At 38.1% G+C, this 21,575-nt stretch overlaps 1 protein-coding gene across 6 annotated transcripts in view; it reads right to left on the bottom strand.

Moving 5' to 3' along the window:
• Positions 1–18,910, bottom strand: part of CTH (cystathionine gamma-lyase) — a 42,640-nt gene extending 23,730 nt beyond the window's left edge. For 2 of the 6 annotated variants that reach the window (XR_016394978.1, XM_089921054.1), the window contains exons 1-9: positions 18,236–18,587; positions 14,710–14,791; positions 13,032–13,127; positions 10,446–10,555; positions 8,245–8,376; positions 5,036–5,093; positions 4,516–4,593; positions 2,779–2,931; positions 1,352–1,473 (exon numbers count right to left, since the gene is read on the bottom strand). Coding sequence is in view for 5 of the 6 variants with exons in the window: in XM_089921054.1 (XP_089777180.1) it covers positions 1,352–1,473; positions 2,779–2,931; positions 4,516–4,593; positions 5,036–5,093; positions 8,245–8,376; positions 10,446–10,555; positions 13,032–13,127; positions 14,710–14,791; positions 18,236–18,403 (999 nt within the window). In the remaining variant the exon portion in view is untranslated. The other 4 variants (XM_089921033.1, XM_089921022.1, XM_022581101.2 and 1 more) reach the window with 4 other exon arrangements.
• Between the last annotated feature and the right edge of the window lie 2,665 nt (positions 18,911–21,575).

A 21,575-nucleotide genomic window follows, 5' to 3' on the forward strand; every position in this document is an offset into this window, starting at 1 on the left:
GGGCTCGAATCTGTGTCCCCTGCATTGGCAGGCAGATTCTTAACCACTGCGCCACCAGGGAAGCCCCAATTAGACATATTATGTGTTAACTTTTAAAACATTAAAAGTTGATCGGTACTTCCCTGGTGGCACAGTGGTTAAGACTCCACGCTCCCAATGCAGGGGGCCCAGGTTCGATCCCTGGCCAGGGAACTAGATCCCACATGCACGCCACAACTAAGAGTTCATATGCCACAACTAAGGAGACGGTGAGCCGCAACTAAGGAGCCCACATGCTGCAACTAAGGAGCAGACGAAGATCAACTAAGGAGCCCTTGAGCCGCAAGGAAGGAGCCCGCCTGCCACAACTAATAAAAGGAGCCCACGTGCCGCAACTAAGGATCCAATGAGGCACAACTAAGGAGCCCTTGAGCTGCAACTAAGACCCAGCACAATAACATGAGCTCTAAAACCTCAGAATTATTACACTTGAGACCTAGCTCTGTGGTTACCCTTTAAATAAAAATCTCTAAATGTCTATCAAGTTATACAAACTTACTCATTAATATGTATCACTCACTAAATTAATACATCTATTTAACCCCTTCCTAGGGAAGAAGGGAAAAAAACTTGGTTGTTGTATTTAGTGTTATAGTGTCATAGAATTTCACAACATATTAAAAATTCTTCTCACAACTGTGTTAAATCAAATGTGCACTACTATATTTCTGATTTTAGAAGTGGACAAATTTTAGAACCAATAGAACTTTGACTAATCCAGAAGCATCCTTTTCTTTAGATCTGTAGTATTTAAAACTCAGTCTTAAATACATTACTGCATGAGCTCAAAGTAAGCCCAAAGTATGGAGTTACACAGGTCTCTCTCCCAGGGCCCCTGAGGCCTCCTGCCTCTTTGAACATTAGGCAAAGGCCTCCCTTCCGTCACTCCAGGCAGATGCAACCTGGGTGGTGCAGGGATTAGAAAGCCATTCCTAGGCTGGATTTCAGAACAGTCTTTCGGCATTGCAGTGACGACACACTACTGCGGTTTCACATAATACTTCATTTGAAAAGACGGTTCACTTTAAATTTAAAAACCAATGGATTAGAACATTCTGTCTCTCTCAAATGGACGGCAGTGTCTGCAGAGTTAAATAAGTTAAGTAAGCAGATTCATATATCTGCTACTGCATCACTCTTGTTTCAAGTGATTTTCCAACCCAAAGCATTTCATGACAAAGAGGCTTGTGGGTGTGAACTCCAGGTACAACAACATTAATATGAGTCAGGTGGAAGTGAGAAATAATGACTATAATAATGTTATAAGAAGGTCTTAACGTCTACAGTTTAAAAAACTAGTTTGAAAGTTTACCTTTAGGTTCTTGAGGAAAGTCTCAGCATGTTGAAGGGAGCCCTTGATATAAAAGGTGATCATCCCTGGGCAACCTGTGCACTGACGCTTTGCCAGCTCATGCTGAGGATGAGAGGGCAGTCCTGTAGTCATAAGGTATAATGAATGTCTTATTTTAGAGTCAAACATGTAATTTCAGAACAACAACAAAATCACCATTTGCTTAAGTCAACTGCAAATAAGCCTAATAATGAGCTTTATGCCATGTTGACATCTGACCTCTCGTTCTGGTCCCTGTCTATCTCTCTAGCTTCATTTTGACCTATCTTTTCTGGTCTCTCCTTGCTCTAGCCATGCCAGCTTTCTTGACACCAGTGGCACCACACTCTTTTTCATCTTGGGACTTTTGCATATGCTGTCCCTTTAACCTGGAACATTCTCTCCACTGACTGCCCCCTTCCCTCTGTTAATTATATCCTCTGTAATTTATTTGCTTAATGTCTGTCTTATCCACCAGACTAACTCCATGAGGAGAAAGCTATTTCTTTTACTAATAATTGGATCCTAGTTCTGAGTGCAAGGTCTGGCCCATGGTTGGCTTTAATAAACACTTATGGAAAAAATCTGAAATGTCTTGTCCATGACCTTCTAACAAATGCTACCCATTCCTCAGGGCACAGCCCAAAACTTTTCTCCCTTCCTCCATTCAAAATGCACACCAGTCAACAGCTCTATACCTAGTGTACATATTAGGGCATTTAATCTCATATGTATTTCTGCCTTGCCTTATCTAAATTCCTTAAGGGCAGGGATCAAGCCTAATTCTCCTTTACACCCAAGACTACATGGATGCACACCTCAAAAGGGTTTAAAAGAACTATTTACTTAAGACGACCAGACCACAATTAAAAAGTCTGGTAAAATAAATTCAAAGAGTAACATGTAAGTCTGCTAACTCACATGAGCATTTCTAGATGTTGTAAAGGTAAAGAAATTCCAAAAAAAAGAAGTAATAGAATTTTGGGGGAGTTTTGGTACCAAGTATCAAGTCTCAATCTATATCAGATAAAAGTTAGAGCTAATGCAGAATATCAGACTGATAAGATTACCAGCAAATTACTGGAAAGTACAAGGTTGCAATCCTGGAACAGGTATACACAAACCTTCAAGCTAAAGACAGGAACATCAAATATGTAAGATTAATTTGTTAACATCCAAGCAACCACTAGACTATAGACAACTCTAGGCCAGAGATCATGTCCATCTTCTTTACCATCAGACCCACCAAAAAGCCTGACACACAGACACACAAAAAGCTCAATAAGTGAACAACATAAAAATACATGAAAGCACCTAACTTACAAACAAATGTTACATAAACAGGATGCATAGGATAACACTTAAAATCCTAGTGTAAGCATATGTGCTTAGAAAGCAGATTAACATACCGGGATAAATAACCTTTTCTACCCAAGGATTCGACTCCAAAAACTGAGCAACTTCCATTCCATTTTCGAAATGCTTCTCCATGCGGATTTGTAGAGTCTTCAGACCTCGATTGCAGAGGTAACAGTCAATAGGAGATGGAACTGCTCCAAGAGCTGCAAAATGAACATGTCCTGGATTAGTCTGAAGGTGAGGAGGCACCCAGAAAATCCTCTCACTGCTCTTTTTCATTATAGTGACTCTGAGAAGTTAGCTACAAAGCCCAATGTTTGAGTTTTAGTGGGAAAAATTAATATATCAAATTAGAAACATGAGAATGAAGCATAAAACATGCTTAGTGAAATGGGCTTTAAAATGAGAGGGGAGGGCTTCCCTGGTGGCACAGTGGTTAAGAATCCACCTGCCAGTGCAGAGGACACGGGTTCGAGCCCTGGTCTGGGAAGATCCCACATGCCGTGGAGCAACTAAGCCCATGAGCCACAACTACTGAGCCGGAGTGCCACAACTACTGAAGCCCACGTGCCTAGAACCCGTGCTCTGCAACAAGAGAAGCCACTGCAATTAGAAGTCCACGCACCGCTACAAAGAGTAGCCCCTGCTCACCGCAACTAGAGAAAGCCCACGCGCAGCAACTAAGACCCAATGCAGCCAAAAATAAATAAATAAATTTATTTTTAAAAAAATGAGAGGGAAAATGAATTATCCTGAAAATTAAGTGCAAATACAATGATATGAACTTTTCAAATATGAGCATCAATAGTCTTTTCTATGATTTTAATGAAAGGACATAGTTTAATCTTGTATTTCTTTGACAGAGTATTATAATACACAGAGAAAATAGCAGTTCAGCTCCTATTATTTCTGAGTGTTCTACCAATATTCTATTTAGCTTTTGTCTAAAGCAGCCTGTGATTTCCCATGCCTCCAGGATACGTGCCTCAGTCCTTTTTTTTTTTTTTTTTTGTAAATGAAAGGAATTTATCAAGAAATAAATTTTGGCTTCCTTCCTCAGTGCCCCCTTTTGCTACCCAACATGTATTCCCTGGAAGGGGATTTTTATTCCTAATTATGTTTGTATCTTATCTTTCTGTCAAATCACAGTGGTTAAATCAATTCTCTTTCAATAAACCCTTCTCCATACCTGAGATAAAAAAACAATCTAAACAGAAAACAGATGTTTAGACACCTGTTGAAAAATATAAGTTTATATGTTAAGTGCCATTTAAAAGTTATCATCATTTCAGATATAAAAGGTATAGTATAAGAAAGCCATCATTCCAAATGTTTAAAAAAAAAGACAAAAGAATCCATTAAGTCATAAAACTAAAAATTCACTTGAGGGACTTCCTTGGTGGTCCAGTGGTTAAGACTCCATGCTTCCAATGCAAGGGGTGCGGGTTTGATCCCTGGTCAGGGAACTAAGATCCCACGTGATGCTCGGTGGGACAGAAAAAAACAAAAATTTACTTGAGCTTTACCAAATTATGATCAAAATTAACATGGCTTTGAAAAATAACAAAACATATCTCTTGGTCATGTTGTAAAGCCCTATTATGTTATAACTGTATTTTTATAACCCAATTTTTCTTTCCTCTAAAAAATCAGAATTTTTCCCACTATTTCTCATTTCTTCCTAAATTAGTGGAATGCTATCACTTCACAGCACTTAGTGGAAATACAAATATCAAATGTAGTCACTTTGAGAGCATAAGGGGAAATTTGGGTTTTTTAATACTTACAATTTTGCAAGAATCGGAGCCTATTATGAAGCCTCTCAGAATTAAGTGACACTAAGCCCATCACAACATCACTGTGGCCTAAAAAAAACAAAACAAAAACAAAAAACTTTAAGTTAAAAACAACATATGTTTATTCCTCAGCTTATAATTTCTAAAATGTGACTTTCACTTGAAAAAACTCTGGGAAAAATCCCTACAGAATCAGTTTAAATAAACTTTAGCAAAAGCTATACCTTAAACAATAAAATTAAAATCATGTAAAAATTAAATGTTTCTCTTTAAGCTATCAGCAGGATAAAAATATAACATTTATAGTAAATTTTAATCCTCTGCTGTTAAATCATGAGCATAGTTTTGTCTGCTATAAATGAAGTCCTATATTTAATCAAGGTATTTTCTTACTTTCTACATGAGTCACAGAGAAAACCTGAATAATAGAAGTAAAGGGATAAAAGGATAAAGTCTTATGCTACTTTCATCTATTGATGGAAAAGAACATTCTAAGTGAAGACTGTCTTACCATTCATATATTTTGTTGCTGAATACATACAAATATCAGCTCCCAGAGCCAAAGGCCGCTGAAAAGAATAAAAGGTTTTTATTCCAAATGGGAAATCACTTGAAAATATGCTTCATTGCCTGCCTATTTATTATTGTAAATTCCATTCCTATTCTAACTTTTAAAAATACGCACATCTTAAAATTTCCAGGAACTCTGGTATTATCTTTCCCTTTCCTCCCTCACACCGAATAAAAATACAAAGTATTAGAACCAGTATTAAATCCAAAGGCACAAATTTTCTGGAAATAGCAGATAAACTCAGGTCAACAGGTCTTCTGAACCTGTTTCTTTAGAGCAGTTGCTGACTAGCCCCTAAATTTATTACCTTTAGCAGAGATGTTGGCATTTTATGACTCAGTAAACACAGAATAGTTGACACAAAGATTTAGCAATTGTTCTGTCAAGTAAGTATAAAAGTGATTTGCTTAGGTTTTTAATCATTAAAACCTTACAATGTATGCTGTGGTTATTTGTTGATTTGCCATGATCTTGACTCTTAATTACTCTTTTATTATACTAGTTTTGTCAAGTGTAAAATCACTTATAAGGAAATTTGTTTAGATTGTTTTCCCTCACTGACTTTCCTGCAAAGTAATTCTTTAGTCTTAGATGTCTTTGTTTACGGTGAAAATTAAACTAATAATCAACTTATTCACTAAATAATGTAATATCAACATCTTTCCATTTAAATTTCCTTTAAAATAAAGTGTGTGTGCGTGTGTGTGCGTGTGCACACGCGCACGCATGTGTGTGTGTGTGTGTGTGTGTGTGTGTGTGTGTTTAACCTCCCTAGCTGGGGGCTATGGGACTTTTCATTTAGGGTTTCAAAAATAGGACATTTTAAGTGTGGTATTCCTCAAAGCACTCTCTACATATGTGTTTGCTCATCTCTAAAGTGATGAGTCAAACTAGATGTTGTGTGAGGTCTCTTCCAGTGCTAACATTCTGTAAACTCTATGGTCAAAAGGAAAAATAAAAACCAATAACTAACAACTGTTGATGCCATTATGCTCCAAGAATCATGAGTTACTTTACATAACCCAGTGAAGCACTTTACATAACCCAGTGAAGCATTGTTCAAAATACTTTACCTAACTCAATAAAATCAGTATGTTTATGACTAATTGTACAGATGGGGAAAAGGGACTAAGAAAAATAAAATAGATCACTCAGATTTAAAAAATTGGTAGGACAGGACTCAGACTACCGGAATTCAGAGGTTCTACGTGGAAACTTTATGCTTGTATGTCCATTTTGCCTTTTGTGAGACTTATAAAAGATCAAGAAGACAAAAGACAGGAAAGACAGAACATACCCACTTTTCATGAGTGTAAAATAATGAGAGGATCTTTTCAGAAGATTTGCTTTGTGGAACCAAATGTGGTTCCACATTTGGTTTGTGGTTGCCTAGGGACACTGTGATTCTGATTAATTCAACTGGAATGAATCCAGACTGAAATGAAGCAAATTGCAGTCCCTGGCATGAGGAATGTGATGTGGGCTTCAGAAAGGTGGAAAAACTGGACCTATTTTAGTGACAACAGTAGGAGAAAAAGGGCCAGGCCTGATGAGTAACCTGGGCAGGCCCAGCTAAAATGATTCATGCGATCTCTTTGGGAATAAACAGGACTCATGATGACTCAGCTAGAGCAATCCTATGCTATAATAACTGCCCTACTGTAAGTGGTAGATGGGGTAAGGAGTTGGGATAAAGACTCCAAGAGTGAAAATCACCTGGGACAAATAGATGATGCCAGGAGATTTTCACTTGGAAACAGACTGCCTTACTTGATATAAGAATCAGCTGGGGCTTCCCTGGTGGCGCAGTGGTTGAGAGTCCGCCTGCCGATGCAGGGGACACGGGTTCGTGCCCCGGTCCGGGAAGATCCCACATGCCATGGAGCGGCTGGGCCCGTGAGCCATGGCCGCTGAGCCTGCGCGTCCGGAGCCTGTGCTCCGCGACGGGAGAGGCCACAACAGTGAGAGGCCCGCGTACCAAAAAAAAAAAAAAAAAAGAATCAGCTGAAGCTATATCATGAGCCAAAGGTAGATGACACATGAAGCCATCTGAACACATTGTAGCCAGGAAATGTGTTTCAGGAAAGGAAGGTAAAATATGGTAGTGCCTTCCGAATAAAATGGAGTAAGGTGAAGAACAGCTTTGTGCAGACTTCTAGGGAGTCAGCCAACTTCAGGGACCCAGAACAGAAGCAGGGAATATAAACAATTGAGCTTGTAACATCTGCCTAATTGAAGAGTTGGAGAAAATGAGCTCGGGTTTCAGGAGCTCTGCAGAATAAAGGTGAACTACAGGAGGTGTAATAAGAATGACCACAGGATACAGACAAAAAGGAAATAGCAGGGAGATGGTAACTCCTAATAAAGAAAGGAAACAGAGTTAGGTTACTCAGAGGAAAGAAAAGGAGAACGTGTGGGGAAAAGGCAGACAACCAGTCAATTATAGAGAGATCCCAAGATGATCTACCAAAAGGAGCAAAGCAGAAAAGAAGAATCTGGAAAAATGTACAAGAAAAGAAAGAAAGGAATTGCGGATGAATGGGAGGGTTTGAGTGGGGAAGAGATGTATGTAGAGGACAGGCAGGAAAAGAGATAGTCTAAAAGGAGCACTGTAAAGGAGCTGTACTCACAGATACAAGGTGAAACATGGAGTAGAAATTCATGATACAAATAAGGTAAAGATATAGAGGGCAGGGCATGGTCTTTGAAGCACTGAGGGAAGACAAACTAGAAAGAGGGAAGACAAATGGAGAAATAATGTGTGATGTACACTGAGATGTCATTGAGTATAGCTTTTCTCTTCCTTTTATTTGAAAAGTTAGCCAGGTTTAAATATATATAAAATAATATAACTGACCTGGAACCAAAACATAAACATTGAAACCCCTACTATGTGTAAGGCACTGACATACACAATCATATAATACGGCCAGGTCTTCAGAGAGTTTGCACAGTTAATTAAGACAACATTTAAAACACACAAAGTCCCACGTAGTGTTGAAAAGATATTAACTAATGGTAGGAAAGATCCAATTTTAATTCTTTGTCTAATCAATAATTATAAGCAGATTTCATGTAATTTAATGTAAACAAGTCCTTCCTCTCCTGTGTAGTCTACTAATCATGCCAAAAATATTATTTTCATTTACCTGGAAATATGCCGACATAAAAGTGTTATCCACGACCAAAATAATGTCTCCATGTTTATGGACAGTATGTGCACAGGCTTCAATGTCAATCATCTTCAAGATAGGGTTTGTGGGAGTTTCAATCCAAACAAGCTAAAACAATTCAGTAAATGACAATAGTTTGTAAAAACACACTGCCAAACACCTATCTCATATACTGTAACCATCTGGGAGGCTACATTGGAAGACCATAGATGATGAAGTTTAAAGGTTTGAATCTGAATCCCAGCCCCATGAATTTCTAAGAAGTCATCATAGGTAAGTAACTAACCCTCTACGTTCTTCCAATTTTTTATCTATACAATAGGATTGATAATATTTACCTTATACAGTTGTTGTAAGGATCAAATGAGATAGTGTACATATAAGCAGAAAAGCATTCAAGTTAATTATTGTAATTATTTTCCATTAAAAAGAGGATGAATTCCAAAGAGATAGTTCAATGTCTGGGAATTTTGTTCTCAAAGATAAATAACATAGGTTGTCTAAGTTTACATTCTGGAATTTTCAGTAAAGAGAACTATCTCTATGACGCCAAAAATATCCTGAATAGTAACTTAACGCCAGATGCACTAGAACCTACAAAATAAGTCCCCAGAACTTGAAGAAGAGAATGGGTTTTAGAGTGAGGAAGAAAAGTGACACACACAACAGAAAACCTGGCCACAGCTCACTTAAGAGACAGTATCATATTTATCTGTCTATTCAAAAACCAAGCACAATCCAGGCACATCATGGATGTTTGATAGTTATAGAAAAGACCAAAGAAAAGAATTCTGTTTGTTAAACAAGCTGCCACTGTATTGATTGACATTATCTACAGCTTTCTTTCTAAAAGGATTAATGGTTCTTTTTTCTATGTAAATGGACAAGTGGTCTGGTTTAACTCTCTTCCTACTCTAGAGTTTTAGTGTAGAAAAGACATGGTAGTTAAAATAATGCATATTCTACAAGAACAGAATTATTTAAGAACATAAAAATTTATTTCTGGGTAAGAATTTATTATTCTCATTCATAATACAAATTAATTAAAATAAAAATGAGTAAATAAATACAAAGTAGATTTTACATAGACTTAAAAAATCTACTTCAAATGATGAGGCAGACATTTCAGGGGGAAAAATGTATTAATTCAAGTTGGTAAAGAGGCACTATATAAAGTTCTATTGACAAGAATTAATATACACACAATATGCTTTCCTCCCTTAGAAAGACTCAGACCAGCTATTTTAATAAGAATCTTTTCTCCCAAGCAAGAAGACAAACAAAAAACAACAACAACAAAAAAAACAAGTTCCTTTAAAAACAAGCCTTAATCACTCAAAGCTCACCCTGGTGTTAATCTTCAAAGTAACTTGTGTGAGAAAAGTTTTCCATTTTTTAGCATTCACTGCAACATAATCTTGAGTACAATTCAAACCTTTTAATCATTAGCAAAAAGTTGGAAAAGGCTGATACTTATAAAAGGCACTGGTCCTTCTTTTCCCCATGCAGAATTTCAATGAAGTCCCAAGAAAGAATATCACATATGCCATTCATTCCAGCACAAAACACCTTCCGGTGGCATACAAGCTTCCCAGGATGGAAGCTAAAGACTGCTTGTGGCTCATTCTCTGTTTCTATCATTTTGCTAAAGTATCCCTTAGAACCCTTAAAACTATGCTTAGGGTTTGGGGGCTTCCTTACAAGCTTCCTTTTCTGTAACCCAAACTCTGTGGTGACTTTTGTTACCAATACTAGCTTGGTAATGCAGTTAAGAATTGTCTGCTTTTGCTAACAAATTTTTTAACAGTCATCATGTATTGGGTACTGTAATAAGCATTCCATACGCCTTATCTCATTTAGTTCACATAATCACCTTTCAATAAGGCAGGTACAATTGTCCCCATTTTGCAAATGAAAAAAAATGAGACTTTGGTTAAATAATTTGCCCATAATAATACACCAACCATGATACAGAATTAGAATTTGAATCCCACTACAGAATGCACGCACCTAACCATTATGCTATAATACACAGAAGTCAGACCTATCCTAATCTTGATGGTTTCCAATGGCTTCCAGTAAAATTTTTATTCAGATTTAAATTATTTCCTCAAGCAAACAGAAATGATGAAAACAAAACATCACAAGGAAAACAAACAAACTGAAAACTGAGTTACCTTGGTTTCTGGAGTAATCGCTTCCTCTAACAATTTGGTTTTTGAACAATCAACAAAAGAAATCTTTAATCCAAATTCAGTTGCCACCTGCCTGAAGTACCTGTTTGTACCTGAGGCAGAAGAGAATCAGATAAAATGAAAAGAAAACTGTATTAGGAAATATTAATTCCTTAAAAGTATAAACACTTAAAAAATATAAGGAAGTGTCAATCACCAATAGAGAAACAACTAAAAGCAATTCTACTTTGTTTGAATAGTTTGGCCTTCTCGTATACTAAAGAATATAAGGCTTAAATTTTAAACTAAAAATCAGAGTCAAATAAAATACACTTGATACCCACACCAAGTTGTGTGAAGCAGAAAATGTTTCTTAAAATACACAATCTCTACTCTTCAAACATGAAGTGGCATGCTTCCTGAAATATCAATATCTTTTTAAAACAATTCCTTCCTACTACTCAAATCTAAAATAAATGAACTGGGACTTCCCTGGTGGTCCAGTGGTTAAGACCCCAAGCTCCCAATACAGGGGGCCCAGGTTTGATCACTGGTCAAAGAACTAGATCCCACATGCCACAACTAAGACCCAGCGCCACTAAATAAATAAATAAATAAAATTTAAAAAAATAAAATAAATGCCAATGAAATATTCAAAATAAAATTTCAAACTGATTATACTTTGGTAAGAGAAAAGAATTGGTTTTTATCCTTTGTTCTTTCTCAATCTTTTTGTTATGCGGTTCTGAAAGCTTTAGTAGACAAAGTAAATCAAACTACTAGAGTTTTACAGTGAAAGAAGATAAATCATTCAACTTAGAATGGCTTCTTTTAAAAATACGGTTCTGGATTTGATGTATATATATGCAAATTTAAAGAAAAATTTGCTGTTATTGATAGTGAACCAAAAAAGAAAAAAAAAATTATCATCAAAGATATACTGGAGGGACTTCCCTGGTGGTGCAGTGGTTGAGAGTCCGCCTGCTGATGCAGGGGACATGGGTTCATGCCCCAGTCTGGGAGGATACCACATGCCACAGAGCGGCTGGGTCCGTGAGCCATGGCTGCTGGGTCTGCGTGTCCGGATCCTGTGCTCCACAACGGAAGAGGCCACAACAGTGAGAGGCCTGCGTACCGCAAAAAAAAAAAAAAAAAAAAAAAAACAAAGATATACTGGAGGGACTTCCCTGGTTGTGCAGTGGTTAAGAATCTGCCTGCCAATGCAGGGGACAAGGGTTTGATTCCTGGTCCGGGAAGATCCCACATGCTGTGGAGAAACTAAGCCCATGCACCGCAACTACTGAGCCTGTGCTCTAGAGCCTGCGTGCTTCAACTACTGAAGCCTGTGCACCTAGAGCCCGTGCTCCGCAACAAGAAGCCACGGCAGTGAAAAGCCCGCGCACAGCAACAGAGAATAGCCCCTGCTCTCCTCAACTAGAGAAAGCCCACAGGCAGCAACGAAGACCCAATGCAGCCAATAAATAAATAAATACATTTATTTTTTAAAAAAAGATATACTGGACTTTTGGTAGACTGATCCTAGGTAATGTAAGATAGAAAAAGAATGTAAAGAATTGTTAAAAAATCAACAGCAATTTTCAAGATTTTGTACCTATGTTTACCAAAAGGTTTTTATAATACATTATAATAGTAACGAAAAATTTGATTTTTCTATAATTTCAATTCATCAGACTATCATAGGGTACTATGATAAAATATAAAGCATTTTGCAAATTTCTGAGAGGGATAAAATGATTACTAACTCTCTTCCTTCAAAGAACTTACAGATTTAACTTTTTGTTCAAATAGGAGATAGATAAAATGATAATAATATTCCATAAATCACATTTTAATTATTTGGAAGCATTTGGTATATATGTATAATATACTTACAAAATTTTTTGCTGTTGTTTTGAACACAAAAATCAGTCTTACTTAAAGGTAAGGGCAACTTGTCTTCCTTACCTTCCCACTTACCACTTTATATAACTAGCATTTAAACAATTTGGAATGAAAGTTCTTAAATTTGTATCCATGGATAGGTTTCAAGGGGTAAGGGTCCTTGGAGAGGAGCCTTATCATTTTAAAATTAAAATGATAAACGTTGGGTATAGTCTTAAGTACATTTTTTGGAAAGAGGTCTATAGCTTTCAACAGCTTTTCAGAAGCTTCCCTAAAAAAGAAACGCAGGGGGTGGGGTGGTTAAGGGTTGGGTAGAGTTAAGACCTTTGAGAATGACTTGGGTTATAGACCATCTTCACTGGAGGTAAAAATTTTTAATGACACTAGAACACTCTCTCTTTAAACACTATCTTCTCTAGAGTAGAATATATCTGGGATAAGCTCATTCCAGCTGCTTAAATAAAATTATTATTAAACAATCTCTCTTATAAGCAAGTTCTGGAGCATAGACCCTAAGTGTTTATGCTCCTCCTTTATCAAGTGTGAACCAGCATAGAGTTGTTCACCATATTTTGAAAAGATAATCAATAGTCAATAATCCTGGTAGCACTGTTAATATAATTCAGGACCCATTTTATTGTCTTTCAAATATCAGCTGAAACAACATGAATGAGAGAGGTCACCTACCTCCATACACATCATCCATACAAATAATTTGGTCTCCTGCTTTTAAGAGATGGGTAACAGTCACAGTGGCTGCTAAACCTGAAGCAAAGGCCAAACCTAAGGTAAAAACCAAGTTAGAGTAAACCAAAATGTCAGAACTATAGGTTAAAAACACCTACAGTATTTAGTTACATTACTTTATATCCCTCTCTCTGCTGACTGAAAGACAACCGTCACTACTGAGTCACCAGAAATCCCCTGATTAATACCATTACAAAATCCCCCTTTCTATTTCAAAAATAAAATATCTTTAAAATAAAAATACTTAATTCTGCTTTGGTTATAACATTTCTCTGAAAAGCTTCAAAGAAATAATTCTTTACAAAATTCAGAGACAAGAGACCAATTGCCAATTAAATTACACTTTAAAAGTATCAAACTCTAAAGAAATTTCAAACTTGAGGAATAGAGCTAAGATATGATTCATCCATTAACTATATGGATATGCAGTTGAGAAAATATTTTAACAAAACTCACATTAGACCTGATAAATTTAATAAATTTTATTTTTTTAAATTTTTTTAATGTGGATTCTCTTTAAACACATGTGACCTGAATCTCATGTTGAACAAAAATAGTGAAACTGAATAATAAAAAAATAACTGGCATTGTACACATTAAACACTGTAAAGAAAAATATCCTGATAAAATATCAGTATATCACCTTGATGATAAAAATCACTTGTGACCAGTAGATGGGATATCCAATTAACTTGGAAAATGTAATTTTTGCAAAGTTTTTTCAGAAAAGTTGAGGTTGACATTGCAGTTCTCTACTAAGCAGATCTGTGGTCCAACAATGAATTCATACAGAAAGCTAACCTTTAAATCCCATTCAAAACAACTGTGTTTTCTGGAGCCCACCTGAAAAAAGTGTCTGGCATATGAACCCTCAGCCTTTATAATTTCTGTGGGAAATAATATTCCCCACACATTACTAAATTTAAGAAATTTAGGGTTTAAAAAACTCCCCCTCTCATCCAAAACAAAAGAAACTCCCCCAATCCCAAACAAACACCAAAGCTCATATTAACATTTCTGATTCCTACACTCTTGCTGTGAGAAAACTCCTAAGACTCTCCTTTTTTAAATTCACGATTCTGCCCTCATTTAGTACCATTTGTATAAAAAGTACAAAGATGATTTAACAGCCGTCCATTCCCTTCACGGAAGAAATTCAAGTTCTGAGGAGTTAATCCCTAATCTCCCAAAGCACAGTATCAAGAGTACCTGGCTATTGCAAATGTTCCTTGGTGCTACTCTCAGGCACAAAATAGCAGGTGAATGAACCAGAGTATAAGAAAGCTTATATTCTCATAGGTGGTATTATAAAACTTAGTTAATTTGTATCTATTTATACTGACAGCTTCAGACGAAGAGTACGTTTACATGAATTCTAAGTGGCAAATTCTGGCATTTTGCCTCTCTTCATATTTATTTTCACCTTATAATTACACATATACATATGAAGTCAGCTGTGGGACCTCAAGCAAATAATTCAATGTCATAAAAAAATAAGAGTTTTGAACTAGCTAATCCTTATTTCTTTCCAATTCTACATTCTGTGCCTCTATAATTTTTTCTATACAAATAAGAATGGATTCTAGATTTTACAAACTTTGAAATGAAAATCACTTACTGTACTTAGCCCCATCCAGTGCTGCCACTGCTTTTTCCAAGCAATTCCTGGTGGGATTTCCAGAACGGCTGTACTCAAAACCCTGAAGGAAAGAAGTTAGAGTTCATCCTAAGAGATTTAAATTTATTATCAGGGTCTTAACATAGACATTTCCTCAACTACAGGTCCATCCTTCCATGCCTTTCTGTTATTTATCTATTACATGTCTTGCCATTAGACAGAAGCATCACTGTTGTGGCCGTAGTGGTATGGAGAGGCCCTGAAGTCAGCCAAACTGGGTTAGAATTCTGTGTCTGCCACTTATGAGCTACATGCCAATAGGTTAGTTACTTAATATTTCCCAGAGTCAATCTCCATACCTTTAAAATGGGAATAAAATACAGATATCTACTTCATAAAATTGATGCGAAGATAAAATGAGATAAGTTCTCTGCATGATGCCTGGCATGTGCTAACCACTAGATAAATGGTAGTTTTTATGTTAGAGTCACCTCTACCCATTAATCTAGGGATATTAGGAAACAGGAACCACCTGAACCAACAGAGTAAACCTATTTCTAACCTGCACTTCATTTCCTAAAAAATAAGTGTTGTGAGCTCTGTTTAGCATCCAACAGGAAGCTATGAACAGATCTTACAAATGCTCGAAGTTCAGATCTTAGCTCTACAAAAGCAACTCAAAAAAGAGAGTAATTCTTGGCAAAACAGCTCTATACAACCCCTTTTTAAATCTTGCATTATATTCCTTTTACATGTATGACACTATACTAGCTGAATTCATCCAGTCATTTTATTTGATTTATTTAGTTTTATTGAGGTATAGTTGATGTACAATATTACATAAGTTTCATGTGTACAGCATGGTTATTCACAATTTTTAGAGGTTATATTCCATTTGTAGTCATTATAAAATATTGGCTATATTCCCTGTGCCGTACTATATATTCTTGTAGCTTATTTATTTCATATAGTAGTTTGTACCTCTTAATCCCCTACCTTAACCTCCCTCCCCCCTTCCTTCTCCCCACTAGTAACCACTAGTTTGTTCTCTGTATCTGTGAGTCTGTTTTTTTTGTTGTTGTTGTTATATTCACTAGTTACTTTTATTTCTTAGATTCCACATATAAGTGATATCATACAGTATTTGTCAGTCTGCGTCTGTATCCAGTCATTTTATTTAATCCTCACAATCTGCTCTAAAGAAAGTAAAGCCAAATGTTACAGGGAATGTCAGTGCCAGAATTCAAAGCCAGGACTTAAACACTCACTAAAAATCCTATACATACTTTTCTCCTCCTGCCCCACGTAGCACATAACAAAACACAACCACTCTTTACACCTGTTTCTGATTCAGGAGCTCCCAGTATTAGAGATAGATATAGATATGGCTATAGATATAGATATTTAAGTTTTGTTGCCTTTTTTGTCTCCTTGTTTTGACAAACTGAGTAGACATTTTATAGGGCTCCAGGATATCCTCATTACTGGCCACCATCACCTCCTTGATGTGACCTGCAGCTGTACTCCAGACAGAAAAAAAAGTTTAGATTCATGTGGCTATTGCCATGGAAAGGTAGTCCATGTCTCCCTAAATATTCACTACAGAGATTTAACTTTGTGGTTGGGGAGGGGGGTGGGGGGAGAAGCATATTTCAGTGCCAATTCTCACTCTCATTCATTCAATGACTTTCTAAATGGAAGTGGAGAATTAGATGCTTCTCATTCAGCTCCTCAAATTCTCTTTCGTGCTCTTAACTGACATTTTAAAGATATTAAGAGGAGTTTGTGGATTTTACCACCCCTGTTGGCTCTCTGAGAACATTTAATTGTTAATATCACAGCTAAATTATTAACTTTTGCACTAAATGCTAAAGCTTGGGCAGCTACACATTCACAAAGCCCTACACGAGGAAGAAACTTGGAAGACAGGTTGTGTACCCATTTTGATTACAAAATATAGTAGCTAGAAGTATCCTAAGCCAGTTGTAGAAATGCCCTTAGAACTCTACTTCACAAAACAAAGGGCTACGTCTAAAAGAATTTTCCTCAACTTATATAACATAACACACTAAAGAGGTGTTTGAAGTATAATCAAGGTTTTGGATCTACAAAGTGTATTCAATTACAGTTGACACTTGAACAACTCCTGGGTTAGGGCACCGACCCCCTGCTCGGTGGAAAATCCATGTACAACTTATAGTCAGCCCTCCATATCCGAGGTTCCTCCATATCTGTGGTTTATGTCCCCAGATTCAACCAACTGCAGATTATTCAGCACTGTAGTATTTACTATTGAAAAAGATCAACATATAAGTGGACCTGCACAGTTCAAACCCCTGTTGTTCAAGGGTCAATTGTAATTTCTTCTGGACCTCAGCAAATTTTAAATACTCCAAGATCCATCAAGTATGCTACCAAAAAAGGAAAAGCTATGTAATTAACACAGAGGCCTATCTCGTCTATGACTCTGGGTAGGTTCCTTTTCTATAAAAAGTACATAATACCTGTCTTGCTCTCTAACCTGGTTGTTGTCCAGATCAAACAGAAAAAGTGCAAATATGAACACCATGAAATAGCAAACTACTGAGAAGTTATAATGTACAATGCAGCTTAACATACATATCAACAACTTATGTGGTAGGTACTATTATTAACCCATTTACACAGGATCAACCTGAGGCTTAAGATAAGTCAAGTAACTTGCTCAAGACCACCTGGCTAAAAAGAGGTGGCATCAGAATTCAAACCTAGGTCCTCTGACTACATGATTTAAGCTCTTAATTACTAAACCACAATGATGCAATGGGTTAGATTATTGCTAGCATTACTGTAGTATAGCACAGGATAGACTAATGCCCAAGAGTGGGTGGGGTTCCAGAGCAGTACTGCACTGGAATCCCAGCTCTACTACTTATTAGCCATGTGGCCTTTGCATTGATACTTATCCCCAAACCTCAGGTTTTTCATGAGAGAAATAAGAACCTAGTTCATACTAGAATTGCTGTAAGGATTATCTGAGGCAATATATGTAATACACATGACAGAATGTAACTATGAATCTGGCTCAATGGCTATTAATAACTACTGGAATAATATTGGGAGTTAATAGCTACTGGGAATAATCTTGATTCCAGGTGAGTTATGAGACTCTTAATTTTTTTCTTAGTTGACTCCTTACTATATCTTTACAATTTTTGTTGCTAAAGGTAACTTAAGGAAGTTATGACACTCAGTTTTGAACTGCAAATTTGCCAAAATCACATGAATATCAGTCCAAATCTATAGGGCATGTTGGACAAAGTGTTCCTTCCAGTCCTGCTTATCAAAAGAAATACTTATCAAAAGAAATATGATCATTGAACCATTCAATACAAACCTTTATTACAAGGAGGTTTACAGGTGTAGTAAACATCATTCCTGATATACACAAATTAAACCTCACAAATTACTTGCGTGCCTTCTTAATTTATAAGCCATCTCTCTTTTACCGCCCAACACTGGACCGCCCCAGACAGACCCAGCTCACCAAGTGCCGGCCAGGAGCCCCTTGCTTGAACGTGGTGGACAGTGAGATGGGAGGCACTACAGCCTGGGAAGTCCATTGCTCTGGTTCCTGGCCCACATGGATGGCCTGCGTAGCGAAATGTTGGAACCTAGGCAGGAAACCGTGTGGGGAGGCGTCTTTTTCCTGCATGCTGATCTGCGAAGGAAGGTGAGAGTTAAAGGGCAAGGAAGATAAAACTATGAAACTGATGAGTCGGGGCTTGAAAAAGACACCGAAGAATTAGGCGAAAGAGGTAAAGGTATGCCCAGCAGGGTGACCAGCGGCGAGCGCACAAAAGCCAGACTGTAGCTGAGACTCTCTTAGCGGGCCGGGAGCTTTGCTTCACCTCGGGGCGGAACCACCGCGACCCAATGAGCGCAGGCCCCTACGCGGTCCCTGCTCCTCATTGGCCGGCAGCGGAGGCGTCGCCCGGAGCGTCGCCGCCAACCCTCTGGCACAGGACTTGGAGTGAAGCCGGGGTCCCTGGGCCCCTTGGTTGGTCCCTGCTGGTGAAATTCCTGAGTCCCGGCCCAAGGGAAGCTTCACTGCTGGCTCCTGTGAGCCACCCAGGCGTCTGTGTGACCTCAGACCGGAGGTTCGCCAGAGATGTGCAAATAAACTGCCTTGACACTGAAACCGAGTAACCTGTAAACAGGCCACGCAAATATCCTCCTCTTACCGTAGCCCTTGCCCCAACCCCTCCCACCTCCACCAACCACCCTTTGTCCTGAGGGCGGTTCTGACGGACGAAGCGACAAAGTGGAGATCGGTGACGAAAACGGTGGCCCAGATTCTCATTAACTGAGGGCAGCCTGCCTTTGAAACAACGCTGAACTCTGTAATGACCCAGTAATTATGTTGATTGAAACAGGAGTGAGGGTTATATTTTTCTTAGGTAATAGTAGAGCTACTGTGATAAGGATCTCTAAGCAGGATTCCGGCAGCTTCCTAAGAGCTATTCAAACGACTTTTTTCAAGTATCATTATCTTCTTTTGAAGTACCCAGAGAGACTCTCCCTGATGAAAAAAAATATATATATATATATAGTGTGTGTGTCTTTGAAAAACTTATTGGAGCCTCAAATCCTTACACAAAATGCCTTCATTGTTACGCAGTTGACAGCAACATCCCCGTAGGAAAAAGGAAGCAGTCCCGTGTCACAATTTATTCACCTGTATCCAGAGCCCTACTCTCACAAGGAGCACTCCTTTAAAACAGACAACAAAAATCTCCTTGTTCCCTAAACAATACAGACTTGACCTATTTACTATTGTGACTATTTTCTAGGACTAGGGTTAGGAATACTTCTGTTCCTGCAGAGTGTTAACTAAATATCTGAAAATTTATTAAACCATTTAAGAAAGAAGAGAATACAGAATAAACGGCTCTTAAAATTACAGGACTGAGGCAACTGGCTTTTCAAATTAACTACCAGGACACAGCCATTAAGCACTAGGACAACAGAGCCTAAGGACCTGCAAACTTTTAGAAACCTAGCAAAATTTTTAGCCCTGTGGGGAAAATGGATGGACTCCAAAACACTAATAGATATTACTGTATATTTAATTAATATTTTCTGTTAAAAAATAACATATCGGGCTTCCCTGGTGGCGCAGTGGTTGAGAGTCCGCCTGCCGATGCAGGGGACACGGGCTCGTGCCCCGGTCCGGGAAGATGCTACATGCCACGGAGCGGCTAGGCCCGGGAGCCATGGCCACTGAGCCTGCGCGTCCGGAGCCTGTGCTCCGCAACAGGAGGGGCCACAGCAGTGAGAGGCCCGCGTACCACGAAAAAAAAACAAAAAACAAAAAACAAAAACATATCAACTGCAACTCATCTCAAGATATATATATATATATATATATATATATATATATATAGCTATACATGGGTATGTTTTTATATGATGTGGTGCTTAGGGACCCAGAGGGTCTAAAACAGTCCTAATTAGTTTATCTCCTAATATTTGTGAGCAAACACTGAGTTGCATGAATAGGGATATTTTATTTAGTATTACCATAACAAAAGATTCTTTTAAAAATGACACTGGACTTCCCTGGTGGCACAGTGGTTAAGAATCCACCTGCTAATGCAGGGGACATGGGTTCGATCCCTGGCCGGGAAGATCCCACATGCCATGGAGCAACTAAGCCCATGCACCACAACTACTGAGCCTGTGCTCTACAGTCCACGAGCCACAACTACTGAGCCCGGTGCCACGACTACTGAAGCCCATGCGCCTAGAGCCCATGCTCTGCAACAAGAGAAGCCACTGCAATGAGAAGCCCACTCACAGCAACGAAGAGTTGCTAGTCCCTGCTCTCCGCAACTAGAGAGAAAACCCACACGCAGCAATGAAGACCCAACGCAGACAAAAGTAAATAAATGAATAATAAATAAAAATAACACTAATATAAATGCTCTAAATCGAGCCTTTTTCACGCTCGTAAATTGAGAAAACTCTATTAGGTGGCAGCTCACTATTAGGTATCAAGGATTCCTATGATTTAGTAACTTGTAAGAATTGATCCTTCAAATGTATTCCTGTATGTGTGTGAGGATGAATAAGGGTGTTTTTTGTACCTATTTTCGCTCTTTTTAATAGCAGAAGAATGAAAAACAGCTTAGTTATCCATCCACAGGAGACTGGTCAGTGTGTTATTGATACAGTTCTGTGATGGCTACAGTATAGCTGAGAAGCAGGTGAGATTGATCTGAGTTGGTATGTCACGATTGCTAATTTCTGGGACAGCAAAGCAAGGTGCAAAGCAATGCATATGTTACGCTCCTACTTTTTCAAAAGAGTATATACCATGTTGTGTTATTTTTAGAGGAACACATATGATTTAATCTGTATAAAAATCATTCTGGGGGACTTCCCGGGTGGTACAGTGGGTGAGACACTGCGCTCCCAATGCAGGGAGCATGGGTTCGATCCCTGGTTGGGTAACAAGATCCCACACGCATGCCACAACTAAAGATCCCGCGTGCTGCAGCTAAGGCGCAGCACAGCCAAAATAAATAAATAAATAAATATATATATACATATTTTTATACAGCAGGCTCTTATTAGTTATCTATTTTATACATATTAGTGTATACATGTCAATCCCAACCTCCCAATTCATCCCACCACCACCACCACCACCACCACCACCACCACCACTTTCCCCCCTTGGTGTCCATACGTTTCTTCTCTACATCTGTGTCTCTATTTCTGCCCTGCAAACTGGTTCATCTGTACCATTTCTCTAGGATCCACATATATGCGTTAATATTTTGTTTTTCTCTTTCTGACTTACTTCACTCTGTATGACACTC

Source organism: Delphinapterus leucas, chromosome 1, assembly GCF_059928025.1.
Source record: "Delphinapterus leucas isolate spDelLeu-1000000601 "Yukka" chromosome 1, BTC_Dleu_Yukka2, whole genome shotgun sequence".
NCBI lineage: Eukaryota > Metazoa > Chordata > Mammalia > Artiodactyla > Monodontidae > Delphinapterus > Delphinapterus leucas.